This window comes from Aspergillus sydowii, assembly GCF_001890705.1.
Source record: "Aspergillus sydowii CBS 593.65 unplaced genomic scaffold ASPSYscaffold_4, whole genome shotgun sequence".
NCBI lineage: Eukaryota > Fungi > Ascomycota > Eurotiomycetes > Eurotiales > Aspergillaceae > Aspergillus > Aspergillus sydowii.
The window spans coordinates 1,570,285-1,585,879 of NW_024467862.1; the positions used below are offsets into that span (position 1 = coordinate 1,570,285).

General features: G+C 49.9%; 8 protein-coding genes across 8 annotated transcripts; 6 read left to right on the forward strand and 2 right to left on the reverse strand.

The window, feature by feature from the left end:
* The first annotated feature begins 203 nt into the window (after positions 1-203).
* ASPSYDRAFT_44271 (DUF952 domain-containing protein) lies at positions 204-1,562 on the forward strand. The gene is made up of 2 exons (XM_040846820.1): positions 204-918; positions 968-1,562. Exons 1-2 carry the CDS (start codon positions 634-636, stop codon positions 1,082-1,084), a joined length of 402 nt encoding a protein of 133 aa, XP_040703681.1. The 5' UTR covers positions 204-633; the 3' UTR covers positions 1,085-1,562.
* A 417-nt stretch (positions 1,563-1,979) lies between these two features.
* Positions 1,980-3,867, forward strand: ASPSYDRAFT_150430 (putative IMP dehydrogenase; the record flags this gene model as incomplete). The annotated part of the gene is made up of 3 exons (XM_040841999.1): positions 1,980-2,169; positions 2,224-2,532; positions 2,726-3,867. The coding sequence occupies 3 exons, from the start codon at positions 1,980-1,982 to the stop codon at positions 3,865-3,867; spliced, it is 1,641 nt and encodes a 546-aa protein (XP_040703682.1).
* A 145-nt stretch (positions 3,868-4,012) lies between these two features.
* Positions 4,013-5,510, reverse strand: ASPSYDRAFT_200859 (uncharacterized protein). The gene is made up of 3 exons (XM_040843786.1): positions 5,310-5,510; positions 5,132-5,256; positions 4,013-4,969 (listed from the first exon to the last, which is right to left on the reverse strand). Exons 1-3 carry the CDS (start codon positions 5,410-5,412, stop codon positions 4,175-4,177), a joined length of 1,023 nt encoding a protein of 340 aa, XP_040703683.1. The 5' UTR covers positions 5,413-5,510; the 3' UTR covers positions 4,013-4,174.
* On the forward strand, positions 5,465-7,022 carry ASPSYDRAFT_903118 (MAPEG family protein). The gene is made up of 3 exons (XM_040852314.1): positions 5,465-6,047; positions 6,137-6,260; positions 6,319-7,022. The coding sequence occupies exons 1-3, from the start codon at positions 5,917-5,919 to the stop codon at positions 6,526-6,528; spliced, it is 465 nt and encodes a 154-aa protein (XP_040703684.1). The 5' UTR covers positions 5,465-5,916; the 3' UTR covers positions 6,529-7,022.
* A 1,369-nt stretch (positions 7,023-8,391) lies between these two features.
* On the forward strand, positions 8,392-10,247 carry ASPSYDRAFT_44273 (NUDIX hydrolase). Its single transcript, XM_040846821.1, has 3 exons — positions 8,392-9,031; positions 9,108-9,460; positions 9,519-10,247. The coding sequence occupies exons 1-3, from the start codon at positions 8,790-8,792 to the stop codon at positions 10,115-10,117; spliced, it is 1,194 nt and encodes a 397-aa protein (XP_040703685.1). The 5' UTR covers positions 8,392-8,789; the 3' UTR covers positions 10,118-10,247.
* Positions 10,248-10,392: 145 nt separating this feature from the next.
* rps21 (40S ribosomal eS21 domain-containing protein) lies at positions 10,393-11,050 on the forward strand. The gene has a single exon (XM_040846822.1). It carries the CDS (start codon positions 10,600-10,602, stop codon positions 11,002-11,004), a length of 405 nt encoding a protein of 134 aa, XP_040703686.1. The 5' UTR covers positions 10,393-10,599; the 3' UTR covers positions 11,005-11,050.
* Positions 11,051-11,830: 780 nt separating this feature from the next.
* Positions 11,831-13,445, reverse strand: ASPSYDRAFT_88775 (phenylalanine--tRNA ligase subunit alpha; the record flags this gene model as incomplete). The annotated part of the gene is made up of 2 exons (XM_040852062.1): positions 11,831-11,924; positions 11,989-13,445. The coding sequence occupies 2 exons, from the start codon at positions 13,443-13,445 to the stop codon at positions 11,831-11,833; spliced, it is 1,551 nt and encodes a 516-aa protein (XP_040703687.1).
* Positions 13,446-13,685: 240 nt separating this feature from the next.
* Positions 13,686-15,578, forward strand: ASPSYDRAFT_44277 (uncharacterized protein). Its single transcript, XM_040846823.1, has 6 exons — positions 13,686-14,248; positions 14,301-14,447; positions 14,506-14,610; positions 14,659-14,996; positions 15,070-15,215; positions 15,270-15,578. Exons 1-6 carry the CDS (start codon positions 14,180-14,182, stop codon positions 15,434-15,436), a joined length of 972 nt encoding a protein of 323 aa, XP_040703688.1. The 5' UTR covers positions 13,686-14,179; the 3' UTR covers positions 15,437-15,578.
* The last annotated feature ends 17 nt before the right edge of the window (positions 15,579-15,595 follow it).

Below are 15,595 nucleotides of genomic sequence, written 5' to 3' on the forward strand. Positions count from 1 at the left end.
AGAATTCCGTCAAGGACAAGAAAGGACGAGGGAGAAAGCATCGCAAGTGGGAGGGGAAGGACGAGATCGGGAGGAAAGCAAGTTCCCAGCCTCCCACAAACAAATCTCCCGATCGGGTATGGTGGCTGGTTATCGTCACGCTTATCGCCGACCAGCCACACAAGTTGCCAACTCCAAGGCTGATCAAAAAAGCCCGAGCTTTCTGACGATTGAATCATTGCCCAATTGTTGCGGCAGGGCACAGACAATAAGGAGAGACCAGTGTCCTCACGTAGAATGTTTCGTATTCCGCGATCTCGACGTCCAGATCGAACAATAGGACCCCTTGCGTCGCTTTGGCGGGCACATTTTCCGTTGTGCAGCCCAAAAAACGGAGAACGGTTGAGGCATCATCTCAAATGGCCATAATCATTGTTTAGTCCATGTCCCAGTCAATAAATCGTTCTGTCTTTATTCCGAGATAAGATGTTGTGGATCGATCTCCAGGGTCAAGCCTCAAGCAACTGGTCTGGGAATAATGTCAAGGCTTGGCAATAACATCTCGTCATCCTTACTTAGTTGCTTGTCTCCAAGTTGCCCCTCTTACCAGAATCACACCCAGACGTTAGGTATCTATCATTCCCAGTCATCAGAATGAGCACAGCCGAACCATCTTACTTATATAAACTGATCCCATCCACCGCCCCTGTGCGGGAGCCTCTTCCGGATCAGCTCCCTATCAGTGAGATCGACCTGAAGTCCGGGTTTGTGCACCTTTCAACAGCGCTTCAAGTGCCAAACACTTTGAAAATCTTCTTCAAAGACGAACCTCTGGTTTATGTGTTGAGGATCCCGTATGGTCGCGTAGCGCGGGACATCCGTTTTGAAGACCCTGAAGGTCGTGTTTGTGGGCCGCGGCCAGAAGAGGGCTTATTTCCTGTAAGCCTGGGAAATGCAGCCGATTACATCAAGAGCTAACATAGCCTAGCATCTCTACAATGGTCTCAAGCTGGGTAAGGATGAAGTGGAAAGCATGAGCGTATGGACCAACGAGGAAGGATGGGACAAGCCGCTTGCTGCGGCAAAGCCGTGGCTCAGGTACTGAGAGCATGGCCTTGTTTCTGTTCATGTCGCTCAGTTTATGCCATGGAAATCATGGTAGTATGGCCTCCTCTGTATTGTTGCTTCAGTTCATCCGGCATCTAGCATGCTCAATGTTTCAGTTTGAAGTGGCCCAATATGTAATGGAAATTCATCCATGCTATGACAGGCTTCCGTGTACCGCTCCTAGCATTTCTTCCACGGCCTTTCACTGAGGCGCTCATGTTATACTACGTACTCTGTTCACACCACACTTAAATTTGTGCATTATCACTACATGACGGGGTTAAGCTTTCGAAGCCCGAAGGATCCCCTGTGCCTGTGGATCTCCTGCCTCGGGACAGCGACCAAATCTAATTCGTCTCCGGGTCTTTCCCTTGTAACTTTATGGTACGAAGAGAAACATTAGGTTGTTTTACATAGTGCTTGGTAAATTGACCATTACCCCGTTATAACGTCTATCCAACAGACAGTGCTCATGCAGGTTCCTGACCCCTGCCAGGCCGGCAGAATCTCGAGTCCATCAAGGTTTTTAGTGCTGACCGCCCCAAATCTTCAGCGGGGTTTGACCGGCTGATTCGTCATCAAGCTCCCCCCATTCACCGCCTTGAAAAATTTCACCTATTAGCCAATGAGAGAGGTTAATTCGATCCGCAACACTGCTTTCGGCATAGTTGAATCACAGTAGCCTGTGCGGCAACGGAGTTTATAGGCAGTTTTTCTGCTCGAAATTTTTCTTCTCTTTTCCTTTCTTCTTTCTTTTCTTTGGGAAAGGAAGACCTTCTCCATCAACAGGACGTTTCTATCGTCGATCTGTTGATTAATATCTAAGTCTTTTCTTTTTTTTCTAATTCGTCTACGTGTTTCGATAGAGACCGTAGATTTCCCTCTTTCCAAAAATGCCTATTGCCAACGGTGACTCCCTGGGACGGGCCATGCAGGCCGAGTTCCAGGACTACACAAAGGCATTGGAGGTCCTAGAAAAGGACTACACCACCCGGGATGGTCTTGATGTCGATACGCTCCTTGACTCCGACAAGCACGGTGCCTTGACCTACAATGACTTTCTTGTTCTGCCGGGATATATCGGTAAGCCACGCGCTGGTCCCTAAATCACGATCAGTGACTGAACTCCATGGCAAGGCTTTCCTGCTTCCGATGTCTCTTTGGACACCCCAGTCACCAAGCGTGTCACATTGAAGGCTCCCCTCCTGTCGTCACCCATGGACACTGTCACCGAGCACAACATGGCCATTCACATGGCTCTTCTGGGTGGCTTGGGTGTCATCCACCACAACTGCGCTCCGGAAGACCAGGCCGAGATGGTCCGGAAGGTCAAGCGTTACGAGAACGGTTTTATCTTGGATCCGGTCGTCCTTTCTCCCAAGACTACTGTCCGGGAAGCAAAGGACCTGAAGGCCAAGTGGGGTTTCGGCGGTTTCCCAGTTACTGGTACGTTTTATTTGTTCGCAGTTTCCCTTCTCTCATGATGATTTTCATCTATTTTCTATATAACTTTCGTTCCACCGAAGCGACGAGAGTTGCAATGTAGAGAAACAGATTTTAACCTGATTCTTAAACTTGATCACACTCCAATTTGCATCGCATCAGGCAATATAATATGCTAACGAGTTGTTGCTCGCAGAAAACGGGACTCTCCGCTCGAAGCTCGTGGGCATCGTCACTACTCGCGACATTCAATTCCACCCCAACCTCGATGACTCCGTCACTGCCGTCATGTCCACCGATCTTGTCACAGCCCCTGCTGGTACTACCTTGGCTGAGGCCAACGATGTCCTCCGTAGCTCTAAGAAGGGAAAGCTGCCAATTGTTGATGACAATGGCAACCTCGTCTCTCTCCTCTCCCGCAGCGATTTGATGAAGAACCTTCACTACCCCAATGCTTCTAAGCTGCCTGCCTCCAAGCAGCTGATCTGCGCCGCCTCTATCGGAACACGCGAGGAGGATAAGAACAGACTGAAGCTCCTTGTCGAAGCTGGCCTTGACATTGTTATCCTTGACAGCAGTCAAGGTAACAGCAAGTTCCAGATTGAGATGATCAAGTTCGTCAAGCAGACCTACCCTGAAATTGATGTCATCGGCGGAAACGTCGTGACTCGGGACCAAGCCGCCGCTTTGATCGCTGCTGGTGTCGATGGCCTGAGAATTGGCATGGGCAGCGGCAGTGCTTGTATCACACAGGAGGTTATGGCCGTCGGTCGTCCCCAGGCCCTCGCTGTCCGCCGCGTCTCCCACTTTGCCGCCCGCTTCGGTGTTCCCTGTATCGCCGACGGTGGTGTCGAGAACGTCGGCCACATCGTCAAGGGTCTCGCCATGGGCGCCTCGACCGTCATGATGGGTGGTCTCCTCGCTGGTACCACCGAGTCTCCCGGTGAATATTTCGTCAGCAACGAGGGTCAGCTTGTCAAGGCTTACCGTGGCATGGGCAGTATTGCCGCCATGGAGGACAAGAAGGCCGCTGGTACCAAGACGGACACCAAAGCCAGCAACGCTGGAACTGCTCGGTACTTCTCCGAGAAGGCCGGTGTCCTCGTCGCGCAGGGCGTCGCTGGTTCGGTTCTCGACCGTGGCTCCGTCACCAAGTTCATCCCCTACCTCGTTGCTGGTGTCCAGCACTCCCTGCAGGAGATTGGTGTCAAGAGCGTCAACGAGCTTCACGAGGCTGTGGACAACGGTACCGTCCGGTTTGAGGTCCGCAGCGCTAGTGCCATGGCCGAGGGTAACATCCACGGTCTGCACAGCTACGACAAGAAGCTCTACTCATAAGCGGTAAAAGCTTGAGTAGATTGCCATCTTCTATTTCTTGTTGATGCTTTCCCATGATCCTTCCTTGATATTTATATCACTCGACGACGTTATGTTATTCGCATGAACTCGACAAAAAAGTACGACATGTGGTTTAGGAGTTAGACAGGGGATAAACAAATGATTATTCTTCGACTTGATTCTCGTTTCCTACTAAGTAAAAGGTTTCCCGTAGATCTCTAGTACAGACCCGTCCCACAATATCTACCCCAATTTCCAAACACCCTTCCTTACCTACCTCAATAGTACCACATTATCTAGTTTGTATCTACCGACTAACTCCCACAACCAAACTCCCCTCGCCCCTCTCCTTCCTCGCTCGATCACACTTCTCCACCAACCCACCCTCAAAAGCCCACCACCAGCTCTCAAACACAACCTGCCCGATCTCCCAAGACCCAGGCTCAAACACATCGGTGCCGTGAATCCGAAGCCCCTCGCCGCCGTCGTCTTCCATGTCATACACCAGCCGGATCATCGCGATGGAGTCCTGGGCGGATTTCGGACGCAGAGACGGCGGGAGATTAAATATTTGGATCAGTTTATCGCGCGTGCTGGGCCAGGGGAGGATGTCGAGCATGGGATGGTGTGGAAGGAGGAGCTGGGTGCGTGTTGGGCGGAGGTGCGGTGGGAGGTTGTCTTGGGGCGTAGATTTTGGTGTGAGTGTTGTTGATGATACGCCAGACGATGAGGGTGAAGATGAGGATGTTAGAGAGGGTGGCGATGAGTGCTGCTGGTCTTTCTCCGCTGAGCCTTGATAGAACGGACTAACTGCTGTAGGGTCCCAGAGGATGTGGGCGACGTTGAGACGGAGAGCGACTTTCAGTGCAGCGTTCAGTAGTTTAAGAGAAGGGATCTCGATGGTGTGGTCATCTGGGAAGGTGAAGGTAGATGATTCAGATATCTGGAGTTGATCTGAGAGGTTGTGTGCATTGTCGAGTTCGTAGAGGTCCGTGTCGGGCCAGTTGGAGAGCTGGTTTTCGCCAGGGTCAAATCCTCTTGGGGCATGGGACAGCCCAACTTGGGATGTGGAAGTATCATCTGGAGAACCTTGTGAAGGATCCTGCGCCGATAGGAGTGAAAGGAGCCCCGGGGATGGTGCCATATCAGGCGCCGCGAGACCGACATGAGAGAGGTTCAGAGAATCCTGAATGAGAAAGTCCTCCACACTCCAGTCGAGCAGTGGCTGAGACGGATCAAAGTCATTGAAATATGTCTTGTCTACACCATTTCGAAGAGGTGATTCGGATTCTGTCAGGACCCTTTGGGGATCTTTCGCCTCCACAGCTCCCTTTCCCTGTATCTCTACCTGCGCCTGGAGGGTCTGCAGGCGATCTCTCTTTCGCTTCCCTGTAGCCCCTCAGTTTTAGGTGGCAATACCGGATAAAGGCTGAGAAACGTACGATATCTCCTTTGAGCGAGCACATTCAGCACTCTCTTTCTCTCCGCCGCATCCTCCGTTATGTCAGGAACGGCCAAGTCCCGGCTTCCCCGCTTTGGCGGCATAACGCATAAATCAATGTATCTGAATTAGGAGCACCTGTAGGTTATGCTGGTATATTGGAAGTGAGAGATGAGAGAGACGACGTCGTTGATGGTAGAACGAGAGGGGCAGGGTTCGTGAGAGAACATAACGTTATGCTTGCAGCCGAGGCCGAGAATGGAATACGAGGTCTTCATAGACGCAGTTTCTGGTGACATTCTGGCGCGGCCATATCCTGATGAAGATTCTCCGAATAACGAGATGTGGCCTTTTGGTTTCATGCGAACTTGGCCTTGATGTAATACTTCCAGAGTGGTTGGAGTTAGGCCATAATGTTCTCGTCAGTCTCGTTATGCAACACTCAACAGACCCCCAAATCCGTAGCATATAAAATCCCCACCATCAACAGTCACAATGCCACAAGAAATCACACAGCCCAAATCTCAGTTTCTTTGGATAACCATCTGTCTCATCACCAATAACCTTCAATTCAATTTCCTCTCCAAAGCCCTAACCAGCCCATCGCTATGACCACGCCAACTCCAACAAACTACTCAGTCCACTCCATTGTCGCCGCATACGGGGTTGGCCTAATTCCTCACGGCTACTATTTTGTAAAGATGATGGCCAACGCAAACGGCATGGCCAGCAATATTCTGTGTGTATTCTCCCATCTACTACTTACTAAATACCCCGGCACCAGGGTAGCTACTTGGCTAACACCAATGCTCTCTTTGACATATTTAGTCCTCGTGAGAACCTGTCCAATCTCAAAGGCAAAGTCACGGACAAGGTATGGACACGGCTCGCCAAAGCGCGCGGTGCACATCTGAACGCCATGGAGAATGTTCCTCTTTTTGCTGTTGCTATGGTACGAGACGGCTAACTTCCGGGGAGACTACTTACTAACAAAAGTGTCCATTGTACAGTTAGCGGGGAATGTTGCCAAGCTGCCCACAAAAGAACTCAATGTTCTCTCACTGGAGTACATAGGTGTACGGCTTTTGTACATGGCGACGTATATGGGGGCGCGGTCGGAGGCGATCAGTTATGTGCGGACGGGTTTGTGGGCGTGGAGTGTTTCGATTCCGATCCTGGCGCTTATTAAGGCAGGAAATATTTTCAATCAGGTTGATTAAACATGTGCTACTTTTTAAGTAGTCGCAATAGGCAAGGAAATATCTAGTTGTGTGGAAAGTTGGTAGGTGTGCTGGGTTTGTATCTCTATTTAGTGCTTAGTTTCATAAGATATCGCGTCGTTTGGATAATTGTAAAGTTATTTCGGGTTTGATAGAAGCTGATTCATTATTTCTGGAAGCATAGTGAGATTGACTGAAGGTGATAAATGAAGTTAAAGCATGGTTATGTATACATCTTTCATGACATCCTCCGTTCCAGAAGCAATCCAACCCATATATCCCAGGACACATTCCATCAACAACATGCCTGATGAAACAGTGTAGAAGAGTACATTAGCAGTCATCCATACACTGAGTGATCTTGGAATGGAAGTTACATGACTCACGTTTTTTTGGAGGAAAAAAGTGTCCCAGGCCCGACCCTGCCACCCTACCGAGGCCTTGAGAGTGTTGAATGAGAAAAGCTAGAAGTAATGTTAGGGGTCTCCGACAGGGTCTAACTCCCGTGTCCGGAGACCAGGCGAGAAGTGTATGTAGATGGGTGTAGTCGTCTTTAACCCAGGCCCGACCCTTCCACCCAACCTTTATAGAACTCGGACCCACCTCATTCCAGTATAGGACTCAGGGACAGGAACCACAGACTCAGGGATGTAAACAGCACTGTTTACCGTCAATACGTGAGCCAGTCCAGAGACAGGCAAGATAGAACGAAAGAAAGACCACCTACCGCAACTCAACCTCCGAAGCTGGATCGTATGAAAAGCAGCCCCAAATCCAACTAGGAGAGTTTAATTAGACAGTGACGCTGAGAAAATCAGTAGAGACAGTGACCTGAAGGCCAGGAACACTTACTGTCTCTTGAACATCGTCCAAGGAGGGACAAGGTTTGGTATAGCCGCACAGTCAAGCACCCCCAGAACGCGGTGATTTGCTGAGACTGAAGACAAACACTTGAGAACGTAGAACACTGTAGCAGTTCCAGGATGGTCTAGCACAAAGGGGACAAAGAACAACCGCTGCGTAAGTTAATCCAACGAGCAGTCTCTGGAATGCCTTGAGAAACAACACCGGAGGGTGAGGAAGGGTAGTGAGTTGGAGAAGGAAAAAAGAAGAGAAGGAACGAAGGGGTTGCATCAGGGATTAAATAGACGAGCTGGCAGGGAGAACTTTGTGTTGGCTCACCTTCGTGGCCTGTTTCTTTTTTTTTTTTGCACAAATTCTCTTCGACGTGATTCTGGAGGACAGTTTCGATTGGCCGTGTCGCGATCATCGAGCGCGCAATTGAACTGAAAGTTTCCGTAATACAATCGGATGACCGAAGAGGTCACTCAAACTGTTACTGAGCTTGTTATTCTTAGGCCAGATTCTATCCAATTGTGGGGGCCCTGGCCTGTCAGCTGCGAATATCAGAGAAAATCGAAGAACACCATAGGCTGCAAACAAGGAGCAGACCACCCAGATAGTGTCTGATGCTCCCAAGCCTCAACTAATGTGAAGTGACTGTAGAGCCCTTTTGCGAGCACGGTATCAATACGTCAAGAATCGCTGCTGGTTGTTTGGCGTGCACAGAACGGATGCTCCTGCCTCGCGATTGCCTAGTCGCGTTTCCTCTCCACGTATGGGGCATAAAGCAATGGAATGTGCTCAGCGTATACGTAGGTATTAGACTATGCAAGCAGTCATTCATATGGTTTGCTTGAAGTATATAAGATGGTGGGCAGTAGCTTTTGACCCTATCATCTACTCGTCTACACGCCTTTTGAGTCACTGGCCTTGGCGTGATCTCCTGAAAGACAAAAACCGCGAGCCAGTGCAAAAATAAATCCCCCATAACTAAGGAGCTGCCCTTTCTACAAAGCTCAGTCATAGTGTGCTCTGGTACGCCGAGGGCCTGAATGAACTTAGGGCTGGCCTCAGGTGGGGATCAATAAGACAGCTGAGCTGCAACTCAAACCGAAGCTTATTCCGACGGAGACCAAGCCAACTTCAGACCACAATTTCTCCTTAATTTCTCTGACCTTCGTCTCACGTCCATATTCAGGGCTTCAGGCTTTGTTGTCGAGTGATGTCTCCATCGGTTAAACGCGGGGTCGCCCGACCGAGGTTCAACTTCCGCTTCGGTAGCCAGGATCAACCAGCCACCTCTAAGGCTCTAACACTCGCGGCGATCGAGATCAATGGTTCATGTCCCTTGCTGCTCTCTCATTGACTGCTACCTGGTTCCCTGCTGAAGCGCCTCGGCTGCATCTGTCAAAGCGGACATGAACCCTGGCCCCCATGTGTCTCCACGCTCCGCCCGGCTAATCCACCACCACCTGGGGCTTGTCCGAGGCTACGCAGGCTTGCGGTCGTCTACAACTAAACCACCTTCTTGTTGGACAATTGTTGCTGGGTCCTACTGTTCCAGATCGAGCTCTTCTGTATCTCAATCTCAGCCTGCTTCGTCCCGAAATATGTCTTCCGAGCAGAAGAAGCCGCCGGCTGCTCCCAGGCCCAGCTCGACGTGAGTTGACGTATTGCCCTTGTGCTGCGAAATCAACCCCCGCATTCCTAGTCATTACAATACTAACACTGCCCAGCGTTGTTCTGATATCGCCAACAAATGAGATTCTCCTGCTTCATCGCGTCAAGACATCTAGGTCGTTCGCATCTGCCCACGTCTTTCCTGGAGGAAACCTTTCACTCCAAGACGGGCGATGCCCACCACCTGAAGATGTGAAGAGGCATGAAGATGCGTCTTGGTACCGCAATGCTGCTATCCGCGAGCTATTCGAGGAGAGTGGCATCCTTCTCGCCAAAGACCAGAGCTCTGGTAAGATGCTCGCGGTCCGAGAAGAGGAACGCGACAAGGGCCGCCGGGAGATTCACCAGAAGAAAACGACATTCTCAGAATGGCTACAGAAGCAAAATACTGCGGCTGTACCAGATATAGGTTAGGCGCCATCTATCTACCTTTCCCGTTGTTATGCCTACTAATATGGAAACAAAAGACAACCTGATTCCCTTCACACGATGGGTCACTCCGCCAAATGTTCCGAGGCGCTACACCACACAGATGTATCTTTACTTTCTACCCCTACCCCTTGGTTCGGACAAGTCACTATTGAGTGAGATCCCCGCAGAGGGCGAACGCGAAGAGATCCAAATTCCAACGAGTGACGGAGGAGTTGAAATCGCTGAGGCCCAATTCTTACCAGCATCGGAATGGCTTCGCCAAGCAGAACAAGGAGAAATCATTCTGTACCCACCGCAGTTTGTCTTACTGAGTCTAGCATCACAGTTCCTGGACAAGGAACCTCGAGCTGCCTCTGCAGAAGAGCTGCAGCAGAGGCGCGCTCAACTGATAGAGTTTGCCCATTCGGGCAGTCCGCCGTGGACGGAGAAGTGTATCTCTCCGAAAGTCGGCAAATTCACAGAGGATGGCCGTGCAATAATGAAATTAGATCATCCCGGCCCGGAGCTACAGGGAACAGAGCGTCGGGGGGAGTCTGATCGGGTGGTATTCGTGCGGTTCAAGGACGGCAGTGCTCGCGAGCTTAGTATGGCCTGGAAAAAAGATGTCTTTCCCGGAAATAAGAGCAACATCTAATATAGAGCCTATATACGCATGCACTGTCTATATACTGCTACATAATACGGGGTACCTTAAACTTTTGGGCTCGATATTCTACTAGTCCCAGTCGACACCTGGAGTATCAGGCATGTAATGTCAGCCACGGTAAACGGACCCAGCCACAATCCATTCCGCTCACCGCCATAGGCTGGGTCCCACTAGCCCTCGACAAAAGTCACATGACCCACACAACCGGCTGCCCGAATTCACGGCAAGCCAAAAGTTCGACACGACCGTTCAGTCCAACCCGCAGCGCACCTCCGTCTATCACCGTTCGTCGTCGACCTCAGACAACACAACCGCCAAAATGGAGAACGAGAAGGGAGAAATCGTCGATCTGTACGTACACCTTTTTCCACAATTCCTTGATTTTGTCGGATTTTCAGCACCGCACTGGGACCTGGGATCAAGCGAGGATAGTGGTGGGATATTCGATGGGCGTTTGGATTCCCGAATGAATGAATGAATTCAGTTTCCGCGCAGCATTTCAGTCCGACTGTCTGTCCTCGCTTTGGCTCGTCGTCCTTTGGAGGAGTAGAAAAAAAAGAGCAAGAGCGAAAACGAGCGAGGAAGCGCAAGAAGCGAAGCAACCTAGCATCAACCCACTAACATTCCTGTTTTCCTCCAGCTACGTCCCCCGCAAGTGCAGCGCCACCAACCGCATCATCAAGGCCAACGACCACGCCTCCGTCCAGATCTCCATCGGCAAGGTTGACGAGAACGGCCGCTACACCGGCGAGAACCAGACCTACGCTCTGTGCGGCTTCATCCGTGCCCGCGGCGAGAGCGACGACTCCTTCAACCGCCTTACCCAGCGCGATGGATACATCCGGAACGTGTGGACTGCCAGCCGTCAGCGGTAAATTCTTTACCGTTTGATAATGTAAAAAGGACGGTGTTGGGGATTGGTGAGTTTCCCCTGCGCAGAGCAGAGTGTGAAAAAAATTCGTCGAGGACGAGACTAATGTTCCTCTTTTTTATTTTGTTCAGGAATGAGATGAGATGGTGATCATAATATATCCTGTATTGTGGTCCTACGCCTGATACGATGTTCAGTTTAAAGAATTAAAATTTGATCTTCAGAATCAATCAATTCGAATCCATTTCATTCCCAACCCTTATTTTCTATCTACTATGTCTTTAATTTTATCCATGTTTCCCTTCCCTCCACCCACTTAAACTCGTCTTGCTGGTTTCTGGTCTCTTGGTTCGCATGTGACGGGTTATAAGGGTCCTTCTACTGCAACTCGGCACTCGATACCTCCTCACACAGGGACCGGATTGCATGTTCTCGTAACATACATCTGCTCCTCTCCATGAGCGAGGAGGTAGAATCGTAATATTCTTCATATGCTTGCCGAAGATTACAATTTACCGCCTACTGAAGAGCCACTTCTGCAGAGTCGTGCGCCGGGGCACAGATACGGGTGGAACATTCTCTTTCTCTAGAATATAGCTTGGTCTTGTCTATTAGATCACCGGGTTGGTGGTCGAATATAGTTGAGAGGCAGTACGTACCAAGTAGACAGTGATGTGGAACGCCGTGCTTATGATATTACTCTACTGGCTTCGTTCGAAATACTAAAAGGGTATATCATGCTTTAATTCTTTTTCGAGCATCTCTTCTATGTTCAATCATGATAGGAATCGCCAACTGCATAGCACATCTTTTTCTCGTTTCTGACTCATTTATTCCTTTTCTAATCTTACCGCGGGATTTGTTTCAATGAAGTTAAGGTCGACCTTGTGACCGAGCAGTTCTCGGATGTTGCTCACAGCGTACCTGAAGGGGAGGGCCCAATGTTAGATATAATAATTCCAATGTTACATATTTCAGGAACACTCACTTGATCATGGTTGGTCTCTCAAGACTGAGACCCCATCCGTACACTCTCATGTCCTTGGGAAGACCCATGGGCTCCAACATCTCCGGCCGGAACATACCACTGTTTCCGATTTCCACCCACTTGCCTAGACCATCGTGATAACCGAAGATCTCCATACTGGGCTCGGTGTAAGGGTTGTAGGCAGGCTTGAAGCGGAGCTGGTGGATGCCCATCTTGGCGAAGAAGACTTCCATGAAGCCAATGAGACCTCCGAGTGTCAGACCGAAGTCAGCAATGACACCTTCAATCTGGTGAAACTCGGCCAAGTGCGTCGCGTCAACCGCCTCGTTACGGAAGACACGGTCAATACTGAAATATCTGGCTGGTCGCGGGTTGGCGGCGAGCTTGTGGAGCATGTATGTCGAGACGGAGGTGGTGTGTGTGCGAAGAACCAGTCGCAATGACTCCTCCGCACTCCATGGATAACGGTAACCGATTGACCCGTACTTGCCATCCTCGTGGACCTGGCGAACGTTTTCCCAGTATTCCTTGTAGTCAAGTTTCTTCTCAGTACCGGAGGGTTTGAACACGCTCTTAGGACGGTGGGGATCAAATTCGGGGTCTGCACGGGGAGGGTCGGCCGTGACGGGGTCAGAGATGTAGAAAGTATCTTGAAGATCACGAGCGGGGTGTTGTTGTGGCACATATAGGGCGTCAAAGTTCCAGAAGCCGGTCTCCACGAAACGGTTGGTCGGCATTTCCTCGAAACCCATCTCGAAGAAGATGTTTCGGAACTCCTGTCGGACTTTGTTGAGGGGGTGGAAGGCACCCGAGGGGTGAGGGGCACCCTTGGCCTTGAAGTTGTAAGGTTTGAAATGGGCAGTCTTCCATGACCCATTCTGGAGCATCTCAACCGTCAAGTCTGTCTCCTCCTTGACCAATTCTTTGGCATACTTGGGGCCCTTTGAGATCTTATAGGTAATGACCTTCTGAACAGTGACAAGCTTCCGCTTTCTCAGTTCCGCTAGAAGTTTGCTGTCCGATAAGGCCCCGGTCTCCTTGATTTTTAATAGGTTGGCTTGTGTGTCGTCGACAATGGTTTCGGTTGTCGCACGGAAGACATCATTGTCCTTCTTGATCCAGCCCTTCTTGAAAGCGTTTCCCTGTCCAATCTGGGCGTTTTCTTTCCCGACAATTCCAGGCAAATCTTTGATCTTCAACCCATCCATGGCAGCAAGCACTGCCTGGAAAACCTTAGCTTCGTGACTGCCATTGGCGACAATATCCTCTCCTTCCTTGGTCAGGGCAATAGCCTCGCCATTGATTGCTTCATATTCGACCATAAGCCGTGAAGCAAGCCGATCAAGTGCACTTTTGACTTGAAGTGAGGGGGTGGAGGGGAAGGCTTTGCTGGAGAGAATCGGCTCCTCGGAGGTGGACAAAGCCTCCAGAACAGGGTTCGTTAAATCGGACGCCATGGTTGCAATTGTAGGCCACGGCACGCAGACCGGCGTGAGGAGGACGAGAGCAGACGATGTTGGCGGGCTCAATCAGGGCTTGGAATATTCCCTGACTCAAAGCATCCCGCCCACTTCTTTTCTTCGGGCCCTCATTGTTACGGCGGGGCAGCAGCGCCAAGTGTGTCATCCCGTGACCGAGCGGGTTTATGCCCCGCCTTCTCTATGGCTACAGCTTGTCAATACTCATGTTTAAATTCAATCACATTTACCTACTTAGAAATCGCGAAACCATGTTTTTGTCATATGAGATACACCTAATAGCTTGATTCTCTCTGGATTCGAATACGAGCGTTATGATATTCACTAGTACCTACCGCGCAATTCGGGCTATTCTCCCGTAGAAGTGACACGGGTACTACCAAGTACTTATATATTTGTAGCGAGTTTTCTTGAAGGGCAAGAGGGCCATCGCCTTAAGATACATCCCATGGTTTTGTTAGCAATGCAATTAGAGGGAAATTCGAGATCGGTACCTGAGATGACGAGTATGCCATTGCGCAATCGCGACGGATTACTATCGCGCGGCTGGAATATGATCGGAGACATTGCGACGATCCGCCAACTGCGCCCAGGGGGTTGTTTGATGAGGGGTATAAGTACCCCTCTCCTTGGGTTTCATCTCGCTGTCTGTCTGTCTTCATTCCCTCTCCTTCGACAATCTTCGCATACACTTCAGACTCCAACTACGCAACATGTCTCTTGGACGCTCTTTCAAGCTCAGCTCGGGATACAGCATTCCTGCAGTCGGTCTGGGTACTTGGGTACGTTTATTGTACTGAGAAGCTTCCTTGTCCAATATAACTAACAGAGTAGCTTTCCAAACCACACGAGGTTGAGAATGCCGTCGATGCTGCGCTGCGCGCGGGTTACCGCCATATTGATGCCGCTGCATGCTACCTGAACGAGAACGAAGTGGGAAACGGATGGAAGAAATCCGGTGTGCCACGAGACCAGATCTTCGTTAGTGTTAACATGTTTTCTGTCTACTATTGAATACGGAACTGACCTTGTCCTAAAGATCACGAGTAAGCTGTGGAATACGCATCACCACCCCAAAAATGTGGAGGAGGCCCTCAACAAGACATTGAAGGATCTTCAGACAGACTATCTCGATCTATATCTAGTATGTCGAGTTGTGAGCTTGCTAAGAATATTCTCTAACAAATCCTAGATTCACTGGCCCGTCGCATTCGAGCACACAAATGAGACACTCACTCCGATTGACCCTACAACGAAACGCTTCCGTCTAGCAGATGTACCAGTAGCTGATACTTGGAAGGTGCTGGAGGGGTTCGTCAAAGCAGGCAAGATCAGAAGTATCGGTGTCAGCAATTTCACCATCGAAAAGCTCGAAGAACTGCTCAAAACTGCAGAGATCCATCCGGCTGTCAACCAGATTGAGGCTCACCCGTACCTCCAGCAACCCAAACTTACTCAGTACTCCAAAGACAAGAATATTCTCACAGTCGCCTATAGTCCTCTCGGAAACAACATTTATAACGCACCTAGGTATTCTCCTCTCTTTTCAATAGATTCATGCCTAAATAATGTTTTTCGTTTTTACTAACAGGTGACATCGCAGAGTTGTTGATGACCCCACCGTCAAAGAGATTGCCAATCGCCTGGGTAAAGACCCGGCAGCTGTCCTGATCTCCTGGGCAGTGCAGCGCGGTACAGCTGTCCTACCAAAGAGTGTCACCCCGTCCCGCATTGGAAGCAACTTCCAAGGTATGAACCCTATGGACATTCCTATATTTCCCCCAAGAAGACTAATACAGTCAGACTTTGTCATTCCGGACGCCGAATTCGAAACCCTGAACAAGCTCGACAGAAACCAGCGCTACAACTATCCCTTCCGATGGGGAATTGATATCTTTGGGGAGCTGGGAGCTGAAGAAGCTGAGCGACGAGCAGAGAAACATGCTGCAGATCAAAGAGCAGCTGCATGATGGACTTGTATACATAGCAGTTCTCAAAGTCGTATGCTGTATTTCACGCCAATGAAGATTTAGCACCTGCCTATAGTACACACATCCGTAACCGTAACTGTGGGTTTTGAGTTTATTTCCAAATGAGCCTTTTAATTCACCAGATATAATTGCAAGTTT